At 34.9% G+C, this 24,269-nt stretch overlaps 1 protein-coding gene across 1 annotated transcript in view; it reads left to right on the plus strand.

The window, feature by feature from the left end:
• LOC107747281 (protocadherin-15-like) overlaps nucleotides 1-24,269 on the plus strand; it is a 187,002-nt gene that overhangs the window by 101,563 nt on the left and 61,170 nt on the right. Inside the window, exons 15-22 of the mRNA XM_016561750.1 lie at nucleotides 280-473; nucleotides 1,051-1,087; nucleotides 2,256-2,335; nucleotides 4,988-5,081; nucleotides 7,210-7,338; nucleotides 10,774-11,079; nucleotides 14,520-14,744; nucleotides 18,824-18,940. Of these exons, the coding sequence (XP_016417236.1) occupies nucleotides 280-473; nucleotides 1,051-1,087; nucleotides 2,256-2,335; nucleotides 4,988-5,081; nucleotides 7,210-7,338; nucleotides 10,774-11,079; nucleotides 14,520-14,744; nucleotides 18,824-18,940 (1,182 nt within the window). The remainder of the gene's footprint in view (nucleotides 1-279; nucleotides 474-1,050; nucleotides 1,088-2,255; nucleotides 2,336-4,987; nucleotides 5,082-7,209; nucleotides 7,339-10,773; nucleotides 11,080-14,519; nucleotides 14,745-18,823; nucleotides 18,941-24,269) is intronic.

Consider the following 24,269-nt stretch of genomic DNA (forward strand, 5'->3'; position numbering starts at 1 on the left):
GTTTTTAAAAACAGTCGGTTATGTCTGCGAAGGTAAACTGCTGGGAAATAAATTGCATGTTTATTTTAGATCTAAATAGTGTTCTGTGCTCGTCTGTGCAGACAAAGGCAGAACTTTCGCCATGGCATTAGAGCTGGTACACTGTTATCGCTTGCGAAAACACAATGACAGCACCGTGGGTGGAAACTTACAGATTAAGGGGCGGTAATATTATAATGAGATCCCTTTGCCACGTCACCAAGGGAGCGAAATCAATAATGTCTCTGTTTGTTCTGTCAGCTAACGGCTCAGGACGCTGACGCTGGTTTAAACGGCCTCATCACATATGCCATCCTGGCTGGAGATCAAGGTGATTTCATCATCAACAACCGCACAGGACGAATCACGTTAGCACCAGGGGTCACACTGACCGTCGGCCGTTCCTACGCACTGACCGTGAGAGCGTCAGACAACGCTCCTGACACAGAGAGGAGGTCAGCTATACAATATACTCTAAAAACTGCCAACTTTTTAAACAGTATTTAAACATGGTCATGCAAAACATGTCATAAAAATATCTGGAAATTTTAAAATTCTCCATTCTGGACATGGACATTTTTAATGTAATAATCAATGTAATAATAATTATATTAATCATATAATAATAATAATAATATATAATTATATAATAAATAATAATATAGATATATAAATATATTATATATTATATAATATAATATAACAACTATATAATAACATAATAATATTTTATATCATATATTTTAATATTTTTAGTCATGCTTTCTTCATTTTTAAATCATTATTATTGTTCTTAATGGACTTTTAATTTTTATTTGTGTGTGCAATCTCTATTAAATGATTTGCAGAAATTCTTATCCAGTAATCACGAATGACTGAAAAAGTCTTGAAAAATTCATGGGTCAATAGGTGTTGGAAGCCTGGTCTTAAGCCTTTGAAGTCTGATCAAATTATGAATAAAAAATAAATAAATGTTGGCAGATACACTAGAAATAGAAGGTCAAGTTGAATGCATTGCATTGTGGGATGCAGTATGATGAGGATAGGAGCCATACTGCTGAATCTGCAGGTACACACACAGATTTTACTTGGAATGGAATATTAACCTACTGTTTACTGTATACTATACAATATACTCTAAAAACTGCCAACTTTTTAAACAGTATTTAAACATGGTCATGCAAAACATGTCATAAAAATATCTGGAAATTTTAAAATTCTCCATTCTGGACATGGACATTTTTAATGTAATAATCAATGTAATAATAATTATATTAATCATATAATAATAATAATAATAATAATATATAATTATATAATAAATAATCATATAGATATATAAATAATATAAATATATTATATATTATATAATATAATATAACAACTATATAATAACATAATAATATTTTATATCATATATTTTAATATTTTTAGTCATGCTTTCTTCATTTTTAAATCATTATTATTGTTCTTAATGGACTTTTAATTTTTATTTGTGTGTGCAATCTCTATTAAATGATTTGCAGAAATTCTTATCCAGTAATCACGAATGACTGAAAAAGTCTTGAAAAATTCATGGGTCAATAGGTGTTGGAAGCCTGGTCTTAAGCCTTTGAAGTCTGATCAAATTATGAATAAAAAATAAATAAATGTTGGCAGATACACTAGAAATAGAAGGTCAAGTTGAATGCATTGCATTGTGGGATGCAGTATCCCACGCAGTATGCCCTTTTGTATACTGCACATTTTGATAAATGTAGTAGGTCATCTGGGTATTCTGTGCATGCAAAAAATTAGCATACTACTGAATGCACAGTAAAGATACTGCTAAAGTGGAGTGTGTAGTTAGCCATTCTGAACATGGCCACATATATACAGTAATTTCTTTTTTCATAAGATAATATGAAATGATTTTTATAATTATAAATTTATTCTAAAATATTTTATGATTTTACAACTCAACTGCACAGACAAATTGAGCTGTCAAACTCAGAAAACAGCATAATCAATATCAGCAGGTATCCTGGAATAGGTGTAGGGTTATACATTTATATGTGTTGTAAAATGTCACTGATTCTACATTTGTTCATCATGTCCTTCAAACAGACTTGGCCTTTTCATTTAAGTGTATTGTTATGCTGCAATTGATTTTATGTTACATTGATTTTATGATTCACCAGCCGGTACTTGTCTGAAATACTAGTGTAAACTGAGTGTGAATTGATGTATTTTCACAGGCTACAGACCGTGAGCTGGATCCTATCACCTACCAGATACAAAGCGGTGACCCGCAGCAGGTCTTCAACCTTTCACGGACGTAAGTTTTCATTAATAAATAAAACTCATCAATTAAGAATGTACAGATATTGTATTGCAATTCAGAATATTCTATTTGTTTGCACATCTTGAACAGCAACATTGACTCAGCCAATGGTGTGAGTTTAGGGACAGAAATATCGAGTACATATATGGCATATGGTCTATAAAGTACGTACATCTGTGCCTCTCTCTGCATGAGAATCCCTCATTGGAGGAATGAAGACAAGACAAATGCACAAACAAGCTTACAGTGTGAACGTTTCTGGGAAAGAATGTGTGAGAATTTGAAAGGCTTTTTTAATAGTAACATGTAGTTGGTTTATTAATGATACTTATGACTGTTGTTAGTAGTAACAAGAGAGAGTTATCAGAGCAGAGAGGCAGCGCTAGTGTTATATACATATCTTGTTTTATTTTTCTTGTTTCGCTTCATCTGTTCTTTTGTTTTCTGTATTTTCTTTTTTTGGCTCACCTCACCTAGTCTGTTCTCTGCTTTTGTGTCTTCTCATCATGCTTCATCTCATCGTGCTTTGCTGTGCCTTGCCTCGTCTAATTTCATCGGGTCTGGTCTTATCTCTTCTCATCATGTCTCATCTCATCGGGTCTCTTCACATCTCGTATCACCTTTTATCTTTTTATGCTTCACTGCATCATTATCACTTCATCTGGTCTTATCTGGTGTCTTCTCTTCTCTTCTCTTCTCTTCTCTTCTCTTCTCTTCTCTTCTCTTCTCTTCTCTTCTCTTCTCTTCTCTTCTTCTTCTCTTCTCTTCTCTTCTCCTCTCCTCTCCTCTCCTCTGCTCTTCTCGCTACACGTCATCTTTCTTATGTTGTGTCATTTCTCTTCTCTTTTTATTGTGTTAGTTCTCATTTGGTTTCCTCTTCTGACTTTTTAAATTGCCTTGCCATCTTGCCTCATCTCGTCTCATCTCCTCTCATCTTCGTATCTTGTCTCATCTCATCTTCGTATCTCATCTCATCTTGCCTCATAGAGGACACGTTCAATATCGCTTTTGTAGAGGTCAGCTGAGGAGGAATATAATTCTACACACACACACACACACACACAAACATGAGCAAGCAGCACAGCAGCCTGCTTCTTCTGCTGTGTGTGTGAGGACAAGTTCAATATCGTATTTGTAGGGGTCAGCTGAAGAGGAATATAATTCTACACACACACACACTCACACACACACACACACACAACATGAACAAGCAGCACAGCAGCCTGCTTCTTCTGCTGTGTGTGACTGCAATGTTAACAGGATCTTGTCTGTCCATCCTCATCCACCGCTTCCCCCACACACACGTGTGAGCTCACTGTAGGATGAGCCTGATGATTCGCAGAAATCCTATTGGTCTACAAATGATAATGGCATCCCTGTGGCCGGTGGTTCAGCGTGGATGATCACAGATATTGGTTGTTGAATTGCACATGTAGATACCAATGTTTATTTACTATCTGCATTGTTTTAGCAGCTGATTCAACAAAGGAATTATGCAAATAATGGTCACGACACAAACACACCCAAAAATTTTATCCTGAATACAATTTCCAAGGCACAGTTTCTGATCGTACAGGTCATTCTGTGTTCTGAGTACGTGTTCTACCTCATCATTATGAAAATAATCACAGTATTAAACAGATGGTTCAATTGAAAATTCTGTCATCATTTACTCACCCTCATGTTATTCTAAAATTTAGTTTATGCTGATTTTTTTTCTATATAATGAAAGTGGAAGAGCTGTCATGATAAAAAAAATGACTAAAAGCATGTTAAAGTGTCATAAAAATAGTCTGTATGATTCATAACTCTGAATAGCTGCAATAGATTTGTATGTGGAACAGATGTTGTGCATTGATACTTTTGCTCTCAAATCTCATTTGTGCTATTTGAATATTAGCATATTCAGATTTGGTGCATCATGATTGGGTTATGAGACACCATCTTGAAGCACCATGTTTCACCATCCACATACATTTTATGAAAAAGAGCCACACCCTACATAAAAGCTCCCTCTGAAAAGAATCAAGGAGGTTTGAAACAACATAAAGAGTAAATGACAGAAATTTAAAGTTTGGGTAAAATGCTCATTTAATTTAGTTGACAAGATTCATCACTGTCCTCAATATAGACTAAACATAATTAGTTTTTTTGCTGACTGTAATTTATTTTTTGTCCATTCAATTTCAGTTCAATTTAAAGTAATTTATTGACATGATTGTGTTTAGATACAGTATTGCCAAAGAATTATACAGAATAATGACAATGACAATAACAACAATAACAATAAAAACTTTATTAAGGTGCTAGTATGAACAAAATCAAGAAAAAAATATGTATGAATGAATACAATCAAGATAAAAAATACTATATCATAAAAACCGACATTTATCAAGGCATAATGAAGAAAAACAATACAGTAATATTATGTACAATGATGTTCTTTGCTTATATTGATCAAGGCAGTAGTTAGTTTCTGAGGGTGTGCAGCTAAAAAAAATTATATACATTTTATTTTTTTCTCTCTACGTCCCTTCCCTGTTTGTCTCTGTGTGTACTTTTTTAAATGCCAGAAAATAAAGCTTAAGATTATGAGAAGAAATATTTAAATAGAAAATTTAAAGAAAGTGTTATGTGTCTGTTCAGTATAGGTCTTCTGCTGCTGGCCAAACCTCTGGACAGAGAGACTATTGACCAGTATCGCCTCATCGTCACGGCATCTGATGGCCACCCAGGAGGGGTGAGACTGCACCCATCCCACAAAATCAGCACTATAACACTGACTGACAGCTGCTCTGATTCAAACGTCTGATCTCTTCACAACCTCTTTTCATATTTTTCATATATGTTTTATGCCACATTCTCGTGTTGCTTTAAATGCATATTTTCACAAAAGCAACCACAAACAAAGCTGGAAAAAACTCTGTACTTCTATATAATTTGGTATTCATTCGTTTTTTTCCTTTTGCATAGTCATTACTGTTAAAAACTCCTCAAGGATGTTCTGTAATGAGACTCATCTTGTTTAAACACATTCACCTTTTTAAAAGAACATTTACTTGTAATATCAGCTTAGCTTCTCTAATGAGAGAACTTCAGCAAACAGAGAAACGCTGGAGTGCTAAATGACTGCATGAAGCTCATTTATCAAACACAGGCTGATATCTGTAGAGCCGATGAAGAGGGAGTTTTCAAGGAAGACAGGCACGTTAAAAGCATTTTGAGACATAAGGACGTGCCTTCATCTTTCCCTGCGCAACATGACTGGGCAAAATGACTTTCATCTGGTCAAACAAGTCCATTAAATCATTTACATTTCAGATCATGGTCATAGAAAGTGCAAAGCGGTTAATTAATCAATGTAATTTACCTTAAAGCATGATAATGATATCTAATGTAATATTCAGTTCACATTCTTGAGATCAAACAGGCTTCAGTGGGGTTCAGCACATTCGTATTGCACTTGTCCTTCAGTCTGTGTTTGTGTGTGTTTGTGTGTGTGTGTGTTTGATGGTGTTGATGCCTCTTGACAGAATTGTAGGAAAATAAATTGTAGTGCACCTGAACATGTTTTTGCCAAACAACAACTCCATCTATGACTACATAATTCCCTTTCCAGAAGTTTTTTTTTTTTCTTCCTTTTTTTGGTGAATTAATTTTTCATGCACATCCCACTGGGATTTAAACTCTACATGCTGATCTTGACTGATCGGTTGAATTTATATTCATCACTGTGTGCTATTAAACTTTTAAGCCCCAGGAACTCAATTGCGTATGATTTAATTACATCTCTGCAAATGTGTTTCTGGAATAGAGTCAGAAACTAAATGGTGACACTATTTTATTTTTTTCCAGTGAAGTCATTTTCAATATTTAAAAAGGCAACAAATAAGACTGACAGACAGCACATGGTGAATGTCAGAGTGAATGCTGTGAAAGGTTCAGGGTTTGACAGCAAGTGCACACTGAACTCCAGGGTTCAGTAGAACTGTCAGGACTGTGCTTTTTGTAGGTTTATAGGCACAAACAAACAATTCCCCCCAAAAAAATTCTGCAAAGACCTTCATATGAGTATTAAAGCATAAATGCTTTTATTTTTTAATTTAGTATTTCTATTTTATTCTCTTTCCAAATTAGTTTTATTATTATATTATTAGTAGTATTTTTTATTTTATTTTTATAGAAAAATATTTAGGTTTTAGTGTTTTAGGGCTGCAGAAGTGAATGCTGGAACTAGTATCATTAAAAATATTTAATGGCATTTTATTTCTCAGCACAGTCTAGTGTTGTTGCTTTTTAGTTCCTTGAACATTAGACTAAACATTAAAACATAATATATTTTTTAATGTAACTCAAATTAATTAGCTAGCTTTATTTTAGTTTTTATTTCTATTTTATTAACAAATTGGCTTTCTAATTTAATTTAGTTTTTTTGTTTTTAGTCAGGTGGGTTGTAAAGCTTTACAATATGCCATTTGCCAAACAGAAATAAATAAATAAATTGTATTATTATATTATTATTATTATTATTATTATTATGAATAAACTAAAATGAATTTGAATGAAATACATTTTATTTTAAATTTGGAGTCATGAAAGTATATGTTAGTTTAGCTTTAGTTTCCTGTTAATTTTTATTTGGATTTTGGTTCATTTTTGTTAACACTGCCATAATCATAATCATTCTTTGTTGCCATTCAGCGATATTCTTACCAAAGATTTATTACCCTTACCAACCTCAAAAATCACTTATAAGATAGTAAAATCATTTTGTTTAGGACCAACAAGAATATTGATCCAATAACTTGTCATTCTTATATATTTAATGAATTCCTGATGATATTTAATTAATCTGTCCTTATTTGTAGATTTCCACGGCCACTGTCAGCATTGTCATCACAGACGTTAATGACAACGACCCCAGCTTCGACCTCACTCTACTCAGAAACCTGACCGTGAGGGAGGAAGAGGCCAATGTGTTCGTGGGTCAAGTTAGGGTAAGTTCCATGACAAAACATATCGATGACGTATCTTTATTTTGGTGAGTTTCGTAAGGGTTCCCACATGCCGCCCCTTCAACTGTCATGCCACACAGATCTTCAGACATCACTTTGTATTGTTCTCTAATTAAGTCATGGTAAATTAGAGTCATTAGTCACCTTACAGTCAGTCCCTGATGACTGCTTCTGTTCCGCCCTGCCAAGCGGTTGGATTTTTAATTAGCGTGTTTGATTAATCATGCTTTGGTTGGTTAGAAAGATAATCAATGAAAGATGTGTCAGGCTTTCATTCACAATGCTGTGTTGTCATCACGTGTCTCTTTACCGCTCATTTGTTGCTCTGTGATGTCTTGATCACTGAGTTCGGTGCCGATGTGATTGACAGGCATAAGATGATGCGACAGTGCCTTTGTGCATCAATAAAATTGCGACTGAAATCATTTAGTGCGGGTTGACCTCATGTGGCATGATATTGTTTTCCAGAAGTAACAACTAAACAAATGAAATTTAGTTTTTTGTACAAGTTGGATCTTTCCCTATGAACTGTTCTCTTTGTTTTTTCACCGTCTTTCTTTTCATTTAATGTTTTTGTAGGTTTATATGCACAAACAAACTAAAAAGTCCTCCCTAAATGATGTGCAAAAACCTTCATCTAGACATAATTAATAGTTGCGTAAATGCTTTTTAATATAAATTTTATTGCTTTTAGATTTTATTTTATTGTCTCTTTCCAGTTTAGTTTTTGTTTTCATTCATTTATTTCTTTATTTCTTTATGTTTTAGCTTTAGTGTTTTAGGGCTGCAAAAGTAAATGTCAAACTGGTATCATTAAAATATTAAATGGAATTACATTTTTTCAGCACAGCGTAGTGTTATTGCTTTTTAGTGTCTTAAAACCACATAAAAAAATCATATTAATATTTTTTTAAATAAACTAAAATGTATTGTGATTTTTATTTATATTTTATTATGATTACTTTGTCTTTCCAATTTAGTTTAGTTTTTGTTTTAGTTAGGCTGGTTTTAAAGCTGTCAATATAAAATAATGGCATTTTTATTTTGTATTTTATTTTATCATTTGTTTATATTTAATGAATGAATGTTTTAATGAATAAATAGGGTTTTTTTAAAACTAAAATTAAATTGAGTAAAATGTAAATTCAATCACAGAGTCATGAGTTTAGTATGAATAAAACTGCCATTGAAATGATTTAGTGTGTGCTGTCCTCATATGGCATCATATTGTTTTTGTGAAGTAACTAAACAGCTAAAAATTAGTTTTTTGGATGTTGCTCAAGTCGGATCCCTCCCTCTGAGCTGTTCTCTCACTTTCCATCATCTTTCTTTTCATTTCATCATCCTCTCATGTTCTGTGTAGTCTGCCATGTTCACAACAAGCAGGTGCTCACCAAACTTTGAGGCCTTGCTCTCAAATTCACACACAGATCCCCGTGGAGATCAAAAACACCTGGATTCTTATTGTGCTGTGACAACAAACAAGCGTACGCATACGGACACTTACTTCACACATCACAAATGCACATCAGCGTGTTCCCGCTCTACAGACACTTACAGCCATGTTGTTTGCCACAGGCTAACATGTCCAAAAGCCTTAAGATACTATTCACGCTGAGAGCTTCGAGCATTCTACAAAACAACCCATTTTAATAGACCTTTTCACCTTGGGGACAAAATCTGTCTGCCTATTATATTATATTATATTATATTATATTATATTATATTATATTATATGCAAGTTATGCATTACAGTTCAATACATTTCAAATAAATGCTGTTCTTTGGACTTTCTGTTGATCAAAGATTCCTGAAAAAAAGGTATGATTGTTTTTAACAAAAATAATAAGCAGCAAAATCATCTTTTGGTTTGCAATCTATGAAGGTTGCAACTGAATCATTCTCACTTCTCAGTGAATATAATTCTGGTTATATAATGTAATAAGTATTTGATGTGCTATATTCCACCTAATATTTTAAACGACATTTTGCGAATTCTTTCATATTTATTATACATGCATCTTTTATGAGCATTAGTGTTTGACTGTAAATAAACTAAATATACTTTTAAAGATTCATTTGTCATTTAAAATGAATAGCGAAGGCAAAAAAAGGTGAATCAAAACTTATAATAATTGGTGAAATGTTTGATGGAATAACAGTCAACAGTGACATTAGGAAACAGGTTTTTATTAATGTATTGTGTAGTGTTGTTTGTTTATTTATCGCTCTGTTTACATATTCATTCCATTAGTTAATTATTGAGGCGAGCAGATGCCATGTAAGTGTGCTGTCAGGACGTACTGCTGGTGAGAGGGCCACGGGCAGCACTTTCATTCCTCAGCGCTCAGATGTGGCTGTAATTTCTCAAGGCTCAGACATGCTCTTTTCATTTCACTTATTTCCATTCGCCCACATTTGGATTTTGGCCCTTCATCCTATCATCTTCCTGTCCCTCCTCTCATCTCTCTCTCTCTCTTCTCCCAGAGTCTGTGTCATTCATGTCTCTAACCAGGCATGCTTCTCTAATAACCCCCCCAGTTATTCTTCCCATCTGCATCTGTAATTACTACAGGAAGGAATTATAGCAGGGACCTCTGAAGCCATTACAGCCGAGCACTGCTCCCATGCACACATACAAATGAGCCGCTGTAACCACGCAGGAATTAAGATTAGTTCAGCAAGTCTTTATTTATTTGCTCTAAAGAACTGGCTGCAATTATTATTATTATTATTATTATTATTATTATTATTATTATCATCTGTAGTAGTAGTAGTATTCTTTATTTTATTTTATTTTTCCATTGTAGAGGCTGTGCTGTGGGTGCTTGGTAAAGGTGAAACCAAAATTAAATATATCCCCGATTTGAGTAACTTTATATCATAATAACAATATATAGTTGTCGTAATGGAGTATATAAATATTTTTTGTGGAAACTGTGATATATTTTTGAGAATTATTTGATCAATAGAAAGTTCAAAGGAACAGCATTTATCTGTTCCCTTTCAGTCGGTCACTCTCGACGTCACGTCGGATGACCGACGAAATTGCCTTCAGGGAACGAGGGTTATCATACGTAACCGAGACGTTATCTTCTATAACATGTCTTTATTGTCACTTCTGATCAATTTAATGCATTTTTACAGATTAAACGTATTTAAAAGGAGTGCGTAAATGTAAAAAAAAAACATACTGACTCAAAACTTTTTATTATTATCTTAATTATTATTTATTTATTTATATTACACATTACAGAGAAAGTGATTCAGATTTGATTCAGTGAGAATGATTCAGTGGCAAACTAACTTGATGGATGCAAACCAAAAGATGATTTAAATCAAGTTAATTCAAATAACTAAAACTGCTGAATAAACTTTATAAATATCAAATTCATGAGTGCATGTCTCTGTTTTCAGGCCACCGATCCTGATGCCGGGCTCAACGGTCAGATCCGGTACCGTTTGCTCTCCTTTGCATCTCTGTTCACCATAAACGCCACGGGCAGCATCTTCACCGCGGTGCCGCTGGACCGAGAGACTCGGAGCCGGTACGATCTGATCGTGGAGGCGTCAGATGGAGCGGTGGACCCTCGCAGGACCACCATCACACTGTTGGTGGAGGTGACAGACATCAATGACAACAGCCCTGTGTTTTCCCAGCCCATCTACACCGTCAACGTCCCAGAAAACACCCCGGCTGGAACCGTCATCCTGAGACTCAGTGTAAGTGCTTGGTTGTGTAGTTCTCTCATATCTGAATACTTCACGATTTGACGTTGCTGAGTGGCATAAGCTGTTGAGAAAGTTAAAGATGAACTGCGAAATTTCTGCCTCCGTTTGACCAGGGCATCTAACCTGACTTTTAGAAAGGAAGGTGTTTACTTATGTGTCTGTCTATCTGTGTTGTGTCTGCTGGCCTGACAGTAACTGGCTGATTATGTGTGTTTAGTTTCCCTTGAGAGTGTGGGGGGAAAACGTCTCTGCGTTTCCCTGTTTATTGCTGACGGGCTGCATATTTAACTAGATAAATATTGACAAGCTTGACAGACCCAGTGTGAAAAGCAGGAGATGCTGTCTTGTGGTAAATGTGCCTCTAAACGATCACGCTCTTGGGAGCTTTAGTAGAACGCCAACGTAACAACACAATCACCAATGAATTTTACATAAACTAGAGACAAATATGTGCAAAAAGTCTGAGAGACGAACTCAGTAAACTGTTACGCCACTTTAATGTGCAAAACTCTGTCTTATTTGGAGATCATTTGCAGTCCAATTTTAAGGGATAGTTTAGCCAAACATGAAAGTACTGTCATCATGACGTCTCAAATCTGTATAACTTTCTTCTGGTAAATATCAATAGGGTACAGTGTTGCCTGGATATCAGTTATGGTTATGGTTAGTCTTAATGTTTTAGTTCATGGTCTGAAAATGTTACCGTTTGCCATAGTTGTACATTTGGTTAATATAAAAGGTTAAAAGAAAAGGGTAATATAATAGTAAATAAATGTCTGGTTTCTGAAATTAATTATCAGAATGCAAATGAAGTAATTGAGTAACTCAAATATGTGTGTTGCATCAAAGCATTTAAAGAAATATCATGCATGATATGGTCAACTGCTTTTTTTGTTGTTGTTTTTTTGTTTTTTACAAATATATAAAAACTGGTGGCAATATGATGGCAATTTATATTTTTATTATTTTATTTATTAGATATTGTATATTTACAATATTACTGGTCAAAAGCTTAAAAGATCTCTTTGCTTAATAGGGCTGCATTTATTTGATCAAAAAATACAGGGGGGAAAAACAGTAATATTGTTAAAAATTTTAAATAGCTGTTTCCTATTGTATATATTTTAAAATGCAATTTATTCCTGTGATATGAATTTTCAGCATCATAATCTCTAATCTTCATTTATTGTCACACGATCCTTCAGAAATCACTCTGATATGCTGATTTGATGCTTAAGAAATATTTCTTATCATTATCAATAATTAAAACGTTAATTACGTTAAAAACGTTAAAAATAAGTTTTTGTTGCTTAATATTTTTGTGGAAATCTTGATACGTTACCATTCAAAAGTCTGGGGTAAGTCAAATTTAAGTAAATAAATAAATAAAAGTGACAAAGATGTTTATAATGTTATAAAATATTCCAAATAAATGCTGTTCTTTTAAACTTTTTTTTTCCATCACAAAATCAGTCAAACAATCAATCAGTCAATCAAATAAATACATGCATACTGGTTTCCACAATAATATTAAGTGGCAAAAAAAATGTTTTCGAAATTGATAATATTAATAATTTAGTACCATTGATAATTGAGCACCAAATCAACTTTTGACTGTTAATGTATGTATATATTAAACACGTATTGTTTTAACGACATATGTGTGTAGATGTGGCCAGATATACAGTATGTGTGTAATTTGGCCTAAAACAATATGTTCAGATACACAACACTATCAGCAGGCACAATTGAAAAAAAGTGAATTCCCGTTTTGGATTCAGATTAAAGGAAAAATAAGGTTGTGTGCGTGTGTGTGTGCGGTCGGTGGATGAGGGGCAAATGAGTGACACTGTTTGAAGACAGTGATCTTGCTGCTTTATTTTTATCTCAGTGTGTCTGACACCTTTGGGTCCCCACGGCACTGGCTGGTGTCAGAGCGCCGTGGGTCCTAGTGACAGAATCTGGTCCGGGGCTGATCAACTAATCAGATTCCCTGTGCTGCTTCTCTCTGGGGGTCCTGAGCTTTATTTATATACTTCTGAAACCTTTGAGATCAGTGTAGAATTTAATTCCTTGTGCCTCCCACATCAAAGAAAGACACCTGAAAGGTTCCCACACCCACAGAGACACAGAGCTGCTCAGAGCGCCTCTCACCTGCTGTCTGTTAGCTTTCACTCCTAATCAGCTTCAGATGCACACGCACGTGGAACGCAACTATGACTATGTGTGCTTAACATGTGCAGTGGCCCCAAAATATATCTGGACACCTGAGGCACACTTAGAAATGTAGAAATGTCAGTGCACTATACTGTATAACAAAATACCAAAAAAAAAGGATATTTCAAACACACTTTTCAAGTAAAACATTTCACACCATGATGTTGAAAAGTCATAATGCATTTGGAAAAATGCCCAGTATAGTTTGGACTAAATATCTTGTCATCTAATGCAGTGACATTAAATCAGATGAAATGCAGTGCGATCAATGAAATCAAAATTGGCCCATTTTTACTTGCTTAGTGCATGTTTATGGTCTAATTGTGTATAATTCGGCAGTGCACATTATTGCAAATAGTTCTGTTTATTAATCTGTTTATTTTTTTAATTTATTTTATTCAATTACTTTTTTATTGGCAAGACTAGATAGATGTCCACACACTGAAATTACAGCTTTGGGTTTTGGATGTGCAAACCTATTTAGTATTTTTTTTTATTTATTAAAACTTAAATATTCAACAATAATACAATATTACAGAGGAGTTGATTCAGATTATTGTTGGACTTTAAGTCTTAATCAAAAAAAAAAATACTAAATAGGTTTGCACATACAAAAGCCATAGCTGTAATTAATTTTTTTTATATATATACTCTTGCCGATAAAACATCAAAAAATCTAACTTGTATTACTTGCCTCAATTCTGGTATGTAACAGCAACATTCCACAATCCAGACAATTCCCAAATCATTTTTTTAAGTTCAATTTTCATTTTCACTCAAAAATAAGCCTGGTTACAGAAGTGAAATGAGTTGTGAACAGCATTTCATGTTGTCCATGAGGCCACCATTTAAGATCTCTCATGTCATCTGATCGGCCAGTGGTCAGCTGAGATGGTCCAATCAGCAATGGTCCTGACCAACTATATTTACCCTTATTTTGTTGTCATTCCAAACCTGTATGTCTTTCTTTCTTCTGTGGAAGAAAAGCATTGGACTTTTGTTATATGGATATAAACATACAACCTTCTGTGTTCCAGATTTGAAGAAACACAAGGGTTGAGAATATGATGATGGCATTTTAATTTTCAGGTTTGCTGTCCCTTTACGAAACTTTTTAGGCTGCTTTATCCCTGCAGTACCTGGCAAAGTGTGGGATCATTAATTCTCTTTTTTAACTTTTATTCTCTCTGTACTCTTTCCTCTGTGTCTCTCAGGCGGAGGATGCCGATCTCGTCTCTAACGTGACCTACAGAATAAAAACAGAAGCGGCTCGGCAGCTCTTCGCCGTGAACCGTCTGACCGGCGCCGTATCAGTCCTGCAGGTGCTAGACTTTGAGGACTTGGCAGCAGGCAACAGCACCTACACGTTTGAAGTGGAGGCGTTAGATCACGGAGGAGTCCTTCCTCCTGGAACGGCCACAGTCATCGTTAGAATCACGGTAGGGCCGCTAAGAGCGCTCATCAGCTTTAAAAAACTCTGTTTTATCACACCAGTCTCAGTGGCAGCACGAGAAACTCTCTTCCTGAGAGTTCTGCAGGTTCCAGTCGCAAATGGTTTGAACTTGGGGGAAGGAAGCCAATTTTCATCAGGTCTAGTGAAGGTGATTGGATTAGATCTTTCAAAGCTCGTCCACAGTGTCTACGTGCTAACGCTTCTCGCAGAAGCTCCGCTGACTGTTCCAGTAATGCCTACAAAAGATTTGATCTCTGAATTCAATTAGTCTTGAAAGAGAAACCTCTGTGTTGGCAGGATTGTGGGCGTTGTTTACTGGATCCTCGCCTGCATTCGCCTGCTTTCCCGTTGTGATATTTCTGGTTGACGGTGACAGGAGTGACAGACAAAGCTAGGTTCTGATGCTAGCCTGGCACAGCCATTCCAGGCCTGAATGACTCATTAGCTTTGTGACTGCAATTATGTGAGGATTTTAACGCGAGCGCTCTCCATCGCCTCCGAAGATTAGCCGGGGGATCAGAACAGAAGGATTAGCCTCCTCAAGTTTACAGCAGCTGGAGCGAGTGCGAGCGAGTGATGAAAAATGAACTTGAACTTCATGTAAAAAGTTCCATTTTTAATTATGTAAATCTGATAGAAATGTTGTGGTTTTCAGCGAGGGTGTATGCATTAGCATTAGTGAACGCAATAGTTAACACAGACTAAAAATGAATACTCTCAGGAAACACTCTCAGAAAAAAGGTACAAAAGCTGTGGGGCGGTACCCTTTTAAAAGGTACATCTTTGTACCTTATTTACCCCTAAAGGGCGCATATTAGTACCTAAAAGGTGAATATTAGTTAGGTACTGCTCCAGTGACAACTTTTGTACTATTTTTTTCTGAGAATGTTCAGAATGTAATAATTTTGGAAGTAAACATTATGTTATCATTGTGAGCAACCAATATGCAATGTTATAATTAAACTAATGCAGGGAAAATGAACTTTATTTTTGTAGGTAACATCAGTAAATGCCTGAAAAAACACACAGACTCGAATCACACCTTTTTGTGTTTTGGCTAGAGAGAGCGACAGACCCCAAACAAGGTCGTTCCACACAAGTCCTGCAAGCGGCCGCCAATGGCTCATTAAATCAGTTTTGCTTCCTTTGATCACTCCAGTCCGTACTTGCCAAACTGTGGGAAGTCCAGAGCAAATACATGCAAATGAGCGTCGACCCACCTCACTGCAGGGTCGCTTGCATTTATCAGAATAATCTGTGCTTCTTAAGTTTAAGTTCAAAAGATGCCATTTAACAAATTTAAAGGGGTCATATGATGCGATTTCAATTTTTCCTTTCTCTTTGGAGTGTTACAAGCTCTTGGTGCATAAAGAAGATCTGATGTGCTTCTTTTGTGTTTTTGGACATTAATTTAGGGATTCAGTGTATAAATAATTATGATTACAATTTAATGTTAAATGCAATTAATTATTTACATTTTGTATTTCATAGTCAATGTTATTTTAGTATTATTTATTTAGTATTATAATTTTTAATATACTTTTATTTTTATATTTTCAATTTCATTCAAATAATTTTAGTCATTTTGTTATGTGCTTTTGTCATTTTTTTACTAGTAGCATTTAGGTTGCATTTATTTTTATTTTAGTTTTATAGTTCTTTTTAGTTATATATTTCCAGTAAGTAATTTTAGTGCTTTCTATTTTTTCTAAGTTTCGTTTAGGTTTTTTTTTTTTTATCTAATATTTATATTTGAATTATTTTCGGTTTAATTTCAATTAACACAAATGTTTTTCATAGTTTTTTTTTATTAGGTTAGAATCTCAGCATTTAAATAATCAATAACTAGATATAAAAATTCTGTTATTGTTAGTTCATGATAACATATTAAATAATTTTAATGCAGCCCATAAGAAACGTAAGTTGTTACTCAAGAACAGCTTTTTGCATGCTTTCAGAAACAGTGCTTAAATAATGGATAATTTTGACTTTTAAATTCTGATTGACTGATCTGCATGGCCTCTCGTGGCTTATTTCAATTTTATTTTCTATTATTAGACCGTTTTAGAGATCAAATAATAAGCTTTTTTGACCTAATAATTCATGGAAGTTATCAGCAGTATGTGGCACATAGATTTTGGGTTCAAAGATTGTTTCTCTTATTAAAGTGTGTGTTTATAGATCACGGTGACTTATTTCTTATGAGATGAAATTAAACCCCCAGAGATTTTCATGATCTTTGCGGCAAGTGTTTTGTTGTGATGTGAAAAACAAAGCGGTGAATTGTGGTTTTGCTGCTGCTCTCTTCAGATGTGCCTTGAATCTTGAGTTTCTTGCGTTTCGCAGTGATCTTTACCTTCAACTTAGCAAAGTTTGCACCCTGTTAGTTTTGCTGTAATGGATATGGTGTAACAAATTGTAATGATGCTTGAGCTGAGGTGAAGGCAATATTATTAATGTCAGGGTAGAGTCATCATAGCTGGGCTTATGGAAGATTTCGAAGGTCTTGCAGGGAAAGATACTTTTCTCCTGACTATCAGGCAAAGTGTAGCTGTGTGTGGGCATATCCATCTGTGGCCAAGACCCCTAAGAACATTGAGAAAGGGTCACTTGACCCCTCTGAATAGTTGGAGGGTTGTTTCGATCTTGTGTGTGTCTGTAGCCCTCGTCCCCTTGACTCAGAGAAGAGCAGCTTGCAGCATATAGATCCACATCTCCTCTGCTGTAGTTTCAGCCACTTGAGCTCATGCTGAGGTGAAAGGTTAGGGTGTATCGATGTGCATTTCAGGTGGGTAACTCCCAATGAGGAGCAGCTTCCCTCTGAAGCATACTACTGAAATTTCATGTCTCTCAGAGGTTCGGTTCCAAAACCTAGCTTGCCTAACAGCAATGAAAATGAAACCTCATACATGGCAATGTTAACAGTTGGTGTATATATATATATATACTAACTGAGGTTTCATTTTCATTGCTGTTAGGCTGTGTACACTGTTTTGTATACACACACGTTGTACACATAGTGTGTGTATTTGTGTGTGTATAGATAGATAGATAGATAGATAGATAGATAGATAGATTGCATATATAGACATTCTTGTGTGTATGAATATATACATATATATATGTATGTATGTATGTATGTATGTATGTATATATATATATATATATATATATATATATACATAAATAAAAATATTAAAAACCAAAAATGAATAAAAATGATAAAAGCACATAATATTACTGTAAATAAAGCTAAAATAAACACACACACACACACACACTAATATTTGGAATAATTCATATTCTTTACATTTTTCTGTCTTATGCTCACTTAGGCTGCATTTATTTGATAAAAAATATAGTAAAAATGAATTACATACAATAAATCAATAATTTGCATTAGCTTCTATTTTTATATGTTCAGTTTTTTTTATTTTGACTTAATTTACAGTAATATTATGTGCTTTTGTCATTTTTATTCATTCATTTAGTCATTTTATTCATTGTTTTTAGTATTAGTATTTAGGTTTATATATATACATCTATCCATCTATCTATACACACACACACACACACACACACACACACAAAACCTATGTGTACTACGTGTGTATATAACAGTGTATATATGTAAAAACCTAAGTAAGCTCAGTGAGTGTGCATCATTTTAAACATACTTGTGTCAAAAGTACTACTTATTTTTTTTATATGTAAAAATTTGAAATATTACATGGACAAACTATAAGTCATTACACTGTTTTTGCAGCCTATTTTACATTATGTGCATAGTGTATAATAAAGTAATGTTTGATTTCATGTTGACTTTAAAACACCTTGAAAGAACATGTAAAGTGCTCTTTGATAGTGGTAGTGGTCGGTGGGGATAGACAGCAGCGTCCATAAGCTAATTAATACTCTATGTATCATTATGTCACTCCTCACTAAAGTGGAGACAGCAGACAGAACAGAATCACTTTGCCAGCGGGCCTTGCTTACCTCAGTCCTGCTTTAATGAGTGTTATTAATACATCTTTCATCCATGTTTCTGTCTATGTGTTCTTTCAGGATGTGAATGACTTCTCCCCGGTCTTCAGACAGGCACTTTATAAAGGGCTGGTGGCTCCAAATGCAGAGAAAGGGACAGTCATCACAACTGTGCTTGCAGAAGATCAGGACCCTCCAGTAAGTGCACAAAGCCCAAATGAAATACACTTCTGTGATCTCTGACTCATTCTTAAATTATATTTTGTACTCCATTTTTATATGATTTTAAAATAAATAATAAAACCACAGAATAACGCAAGGTTTGAGTGGGGAGTTGTTATGGTTAGGTATTAGAATATTTATGGATTATTACAAGTTAGATATTTGAAATGTGTCTTAAATGAAATGTGGGGCCAGTACTGCATATTCAAGGTCAAGTCAGGGCTGTGCAACTTTGAGATGATTAATTGAATGCAATATTGTTTGGGGTCAGTAACATTAAAAAAAAAAAAAAAAACTTTTATCTGGCAAGGATGCATTAAATTGATCAAAAGAGACAGTAAACACATTTATAACGTTATAAAAGAGTTTAAAGATTTCAAATAAATGGTGTTCTTTTGAACTTTCTATTCATCAAAGAATCCTATTAAGCAAAGCAACCGTTTTCAACATTGATAATAATAATACATGCTTCTTGAGCAGCAAATCAGCATATTATAATAATTTCTAAAAGATCAAGTGACACTGAAGACTGATGCTGAAATTCAGCTTTGACATTACAGGAATAAATTCAATTTTAAAATATATTAACACAGAAAACAGTTATTTAAATTATAATAATAATTCACAATATTACATTTTTCACTGTATTTTTGATCAAATAAATGCAGCCTTTGTGGTAATAACAAACTTATTTAAAAACATACTGACCCCAAACTTTTGTATATATACAATGATGAATGTTAAAAAGGAAAATATGTATTATTTATTATTGTTTAAATGTTTAAATATTAATGCAATTAAATATTAATTAACTTTTTTTAAATATTTTATTTATATTCAATTCTAATAAATTAAGTTGTATTATAAATGTGTATTATTTATAATACAATGCTTTTTTAATGTATTCCAATGTAAACACTAGCAAATTATGGCCCTGGCAAGGATAGGTGTTACATATGACTAAAAGTTTGGGAGCAGTTGCTTAAGGTTAGCTAGAGTTAAGACTAGTTAGTACGTTAATTCATTTGAATGCATGATTTCATCCCTGGTCTCTTTTGAATTTCTTCATCTAAAGTATTTATATACTGTATTGTTATATTACTGTGTATGAGAGTTTAGTCTCCCGCTAGCGTACCTGTTTACATGTCCCTCCATTAACATGTAGTCTGCTGTTGTGGATAATCGGTTTGTTCTGCGCTGTCACTCTCTCTCTCTCTGTATCTTTATTTGATTGATCTGACAGAGCCGTTTTACGTTTACCATCTGGAGACCGGCCTCTCTCTCGGTCTGTCGCTCGCTAGACGACTCCGAAATGAAATTACACACAACGACACAGAAATTTTGACACCGTGGTGAATCTGGAAATGATTTTTTGTGCTTTCATCACAGAGTGGAAATATTTATTGGGCTTTAGAATGCAGCCCAGCACGCTTCTGCAACTTTTACAGCTGGAGGGAAGCGCATGGCCATTACAGTATAGCAAAGACACGTCTCTTATTACCTTATAAATTACATAAACAAGGTTATTCGCTGCCTGAGGTTTGGTTTATTCAGAGTGGCAGCGTACGCCAGGGGCTGGATATGCGCTGAATGCCTGTAAATGTTTATCATCCACAGACTGTAAAACACAAAGATGTTTTGTGGGTTTTTGAGTCTCTATATGCAGTGTGGACGTGTTATTAAAAGACTTTATTGGTTGTAAGTAACTCTAGAACACAGTGGCAAAAGTTTCAAAGACGTCTGAATGTAGTTAGTTTGTAAAAGTAGTTTTAAAATGTGTTAATTTGTCTGTTACATCTGCCAAACTTCACAAACAGCTTTACAGCCTCACTTTTTTTTGTGGCCAATTTTGGTTCCGTCACTTTCCTCCAAAGGGAAACAAAGCTTGCAGCAGGGGTGTCAGTTATACAGAGGAAGCGTTTTCAATTGGTGTTCAGGAATGGCCTTTTCATTAGTGGGTGTTAAAATGAACAGCGATGTTGCTGTTGAAATTTGTAGCTTTTAATGTTTCGCTGCATGGTTGCTGCAGTTGTCACAGACTCATGAGCTTTAGTTGGAGCCGGTGACAGTACATTCAAGGGAACACAGGAGTGCTGGAATCACTTTTTAGCCCACGTCATAGTCAGTCGAACATTGAGTGATGTTACAATATTGCCTTCAATACGCTCATAAAAGCGCATATATTGCACTTATAAATTGATTATATACACATTACTGTTTAAAAGTTTGGGGTCTGTAAGATGTGAGAAAAAAAAAGACCATAGTGTAATTCTTTACTCACTGAAAATCTTCCTCTCAAATCATTCACATCACTATCAGTGCAGACACAAAAGAACCAACAACAATGGCATCACTGACGTCAAACCTCATGCCACGGCATATCTGAATAAATGTGGATACGAATAAGCTTTGAGACATGAGGACAAGATTTTCAGTGAATAACGATAAGTGTTTTTACATGACAGGACGAGTCCTGACAGCAGGTGAGTGAGGACACTGAGGGGTGTTTGAGGTGACTTTGAATTGGGATCCTGTATGCTTACATCACCGTAGGGGACAGGAGTGTGTCAGAGAGAGGTGTGTGCTGCTGGGAGTCTCTGACACACAGCTTAACCTGAAGGACAGAGACACAACACTGTCTGACTCTGAAGGGTTTTGAGGTTTTATTTTATTCTTTTTTATTTCAAGAATGCTGACAATACCAAAGAGACGAAACAGTCTATGTGTCATAATAGTTAAAATCCAAAAATAATTATTTACTTTTTCTAAAATATTTGTGTGTGTGTGTGTGTGTGTGTGTGTGTGTGTGCATCTTCGTATTTTCTAAAAAAAAATTAATTTTAATAAAGATTTAAAAAAATTTTTTTTTAAATGTTTAAAAACAATTACATGCCAAGTGTCCTGTATAGAAATACATTTTAGCTGGATAATTTATTGTTACATTTTGTTTAGTTTACTAGTATTTTTCAGTAATGTTCATTTTTATGTTTTATTTCTGTTAATAACACATTTTTAGGCATTGTTTGCCACCATGGATGCTGTGTTTTAGCAGACTGTGTCAAGCATAAAATAGCTGTAAAATGGTTTCTTGAAACTGTTCATTATGTTTTTTTAACTCCAGGATTTGAATTAAAGAACTGTAAAATATTATTTACATTTCAAGCTTGAATTTAGGATAACTTTCAAAATGTTGTTAAAAAAATAGACAATTTTTTTCATGTTTGCCTCCACTGACCTGACCGAAATCCTTATTGTTGAGCCCGGAGCGCACTCATATTTTATTCTCACAAGGTTACACATCTACAGATCGCAGCAAGTTTTGCAAAAAAATTATAAGAGGACGGCCTTATGACTGGCATGCGTTTGTGAATTTCTTGAGGCTGTGTTTTGTGCATGTGTGTGTTTGTGTGGCAAGTTCGTTTTTGTTTTGATGTCTGGGAAGAAAGTTTTTTTTGATGACCCTGGAAGCCCCACTGAAATACCAGATTCATCATTCCGGTTTTGTTGTGAATCACCATGGAGACGTGGAGCGGCTCAATCTCTGTCTCTCTCAGGCAGAGATTTAATAAATTTAAATTTCTAAATTTAATGACTGGAATTAAAGTCGGATAATTCTTACTTTTAAAATCCACTTCTCGGAAGCGACCTTGAAAGGAAAAGTGTGCTGCGGAACAAGGACAGGAAGTGACCGTCCTCATTAGGGTCCCGCTCAAACACCGATGATTACAGTACGAGCAGCTCTGCGTTTCCAGCCCACACCGGCGAATGAGATAATGACACTGTATTTATATGCACGGCTGCAAAGGTCACTGGGTAATGAAAGCTCCTCCTTTGCCTTTCTGCTGGTTGAACCTCATGTCCTGAGCATTGACTTAATTTTATTTGAAAAGATTTAAAGGGATGAGTAATGGACTTCTATCCTTGAAGTGTCACTACAGTGCAGAAGAACCAGCCATTAATCATACCACCAGAGCATGAATACAATCACCAGACAGAAATTGAATGTGTCCTGCTAATGTGACTGACTCGCATTTGAGTGCTGACAGTGACACCTGTTGAAAGTGACTCATGAATGTCAAACATTAAACAGTTAACTGATGTTCAAGGTCTGTCTAATTTGATGGCTTAACCCAGAAGAAATGCTTCCTTTTAATTTTGTTAAGGATAACTGTACTCTCTAGGGCTTAGTTTCTACAATATTAAGTAATCAATATTACGAATATCATTACTTTAAAAAAAAAAAATGCATACTGGACAAAAGTTTAAAACAAGCAATTAATTAATTATTTCAACAGTTAAGCCTGTTTTTTAAGTCATACTCAAAGCTGCATTTGACCAAAAATGCAGTAAATCTTTATTATTGTAAAATTAAAAAATAAAATATTTTTCTATTGTAATGTTGTCACGCTTGTGTTGTCGGAAGGAAGATGAAGACAGGAGGTGCAATTCAAAACTCTCTTCGTTTAATGAACAAACTTCAAACACGGGTAGAATGGCGAAGGGAAACACAACTAAACAAAAGAGTGACTGTAGCTATGTTTCCATCACCCTGTTTTAATGCGCAATTTGAAGTATCGTATGAGAAACGAGTGATGGAAACGCCAAATTTTGAAAAGAAATCCCTTAATTCGCAAAAAAGTTTTTACGCTCGCTTGAGGTGGTTTTTGACTTGTGCGAAAAAGGGTTAATGCAAATAATGGGAGATGGAAATGCATTTTGCGAATAAATCCCCCATGAGCGTTCAAAAAAGTCATGTGACTATGGGACAGCATAACCTGACTAACCAGCGGACCGATTTAGTTGCACAGCATCTAAAATGTTGTCATGGTCATTCTGAAGTGCCCGAGCAAAGTCTGTCGTCAAAGTATTTCTGTATAACTGCCTCCCAGAACGGTCTACCACGACTGCGTTCCCAAACAGTTTACATTCACCTCCGAAAGCAAGACCGCATTTATTGTGTTTCGTCTGCTCACTCAAAGCGCAAGTAGTTTATTATATTTGAGAATTATTATATTCAGTGGCTTCTCATATTTTTCTTAGTAATATGTAGTGCCAGTTTATCAGGAAGTGACGATTTTGTTCTCTCTGACTCGTTGGATGGAAACAGTGCTTGTTCGCAAATGTTTTATGCGATATTCCAATTTTGCGCACAAGTTAAATTTGCAACTTTGGATGGAAACCCGGCTTGTGTGGGAGCAACTTAAATGCATAAACAACCGAGGATAATTAACTAGACACAGGTGAAGGAGGTAAACTAATCAAGACTGAACGAGACCAGGAACATAACCAAATAAGGGCACACAGG

Source organism: Sinocyclocheilus rhinocerous, unplaced genomic scaffold (assembly GCF_001515625.1).
Source record: "Sinocyclocheilus rhinocerous isolate Xijiao unplaced genomic scaffold, SAMN03320098_v1.1 scaffold1069, whole genome shotgun sequence".
In the NCBI taxonomy this organism is placed as follows: Eukaryota; Metazoa; Chordata; class Actinopteri; order Cypriniformes; family Cyprinidae; genus Sinocyclocheilus; species Sinocyclocheilus rhinocerous.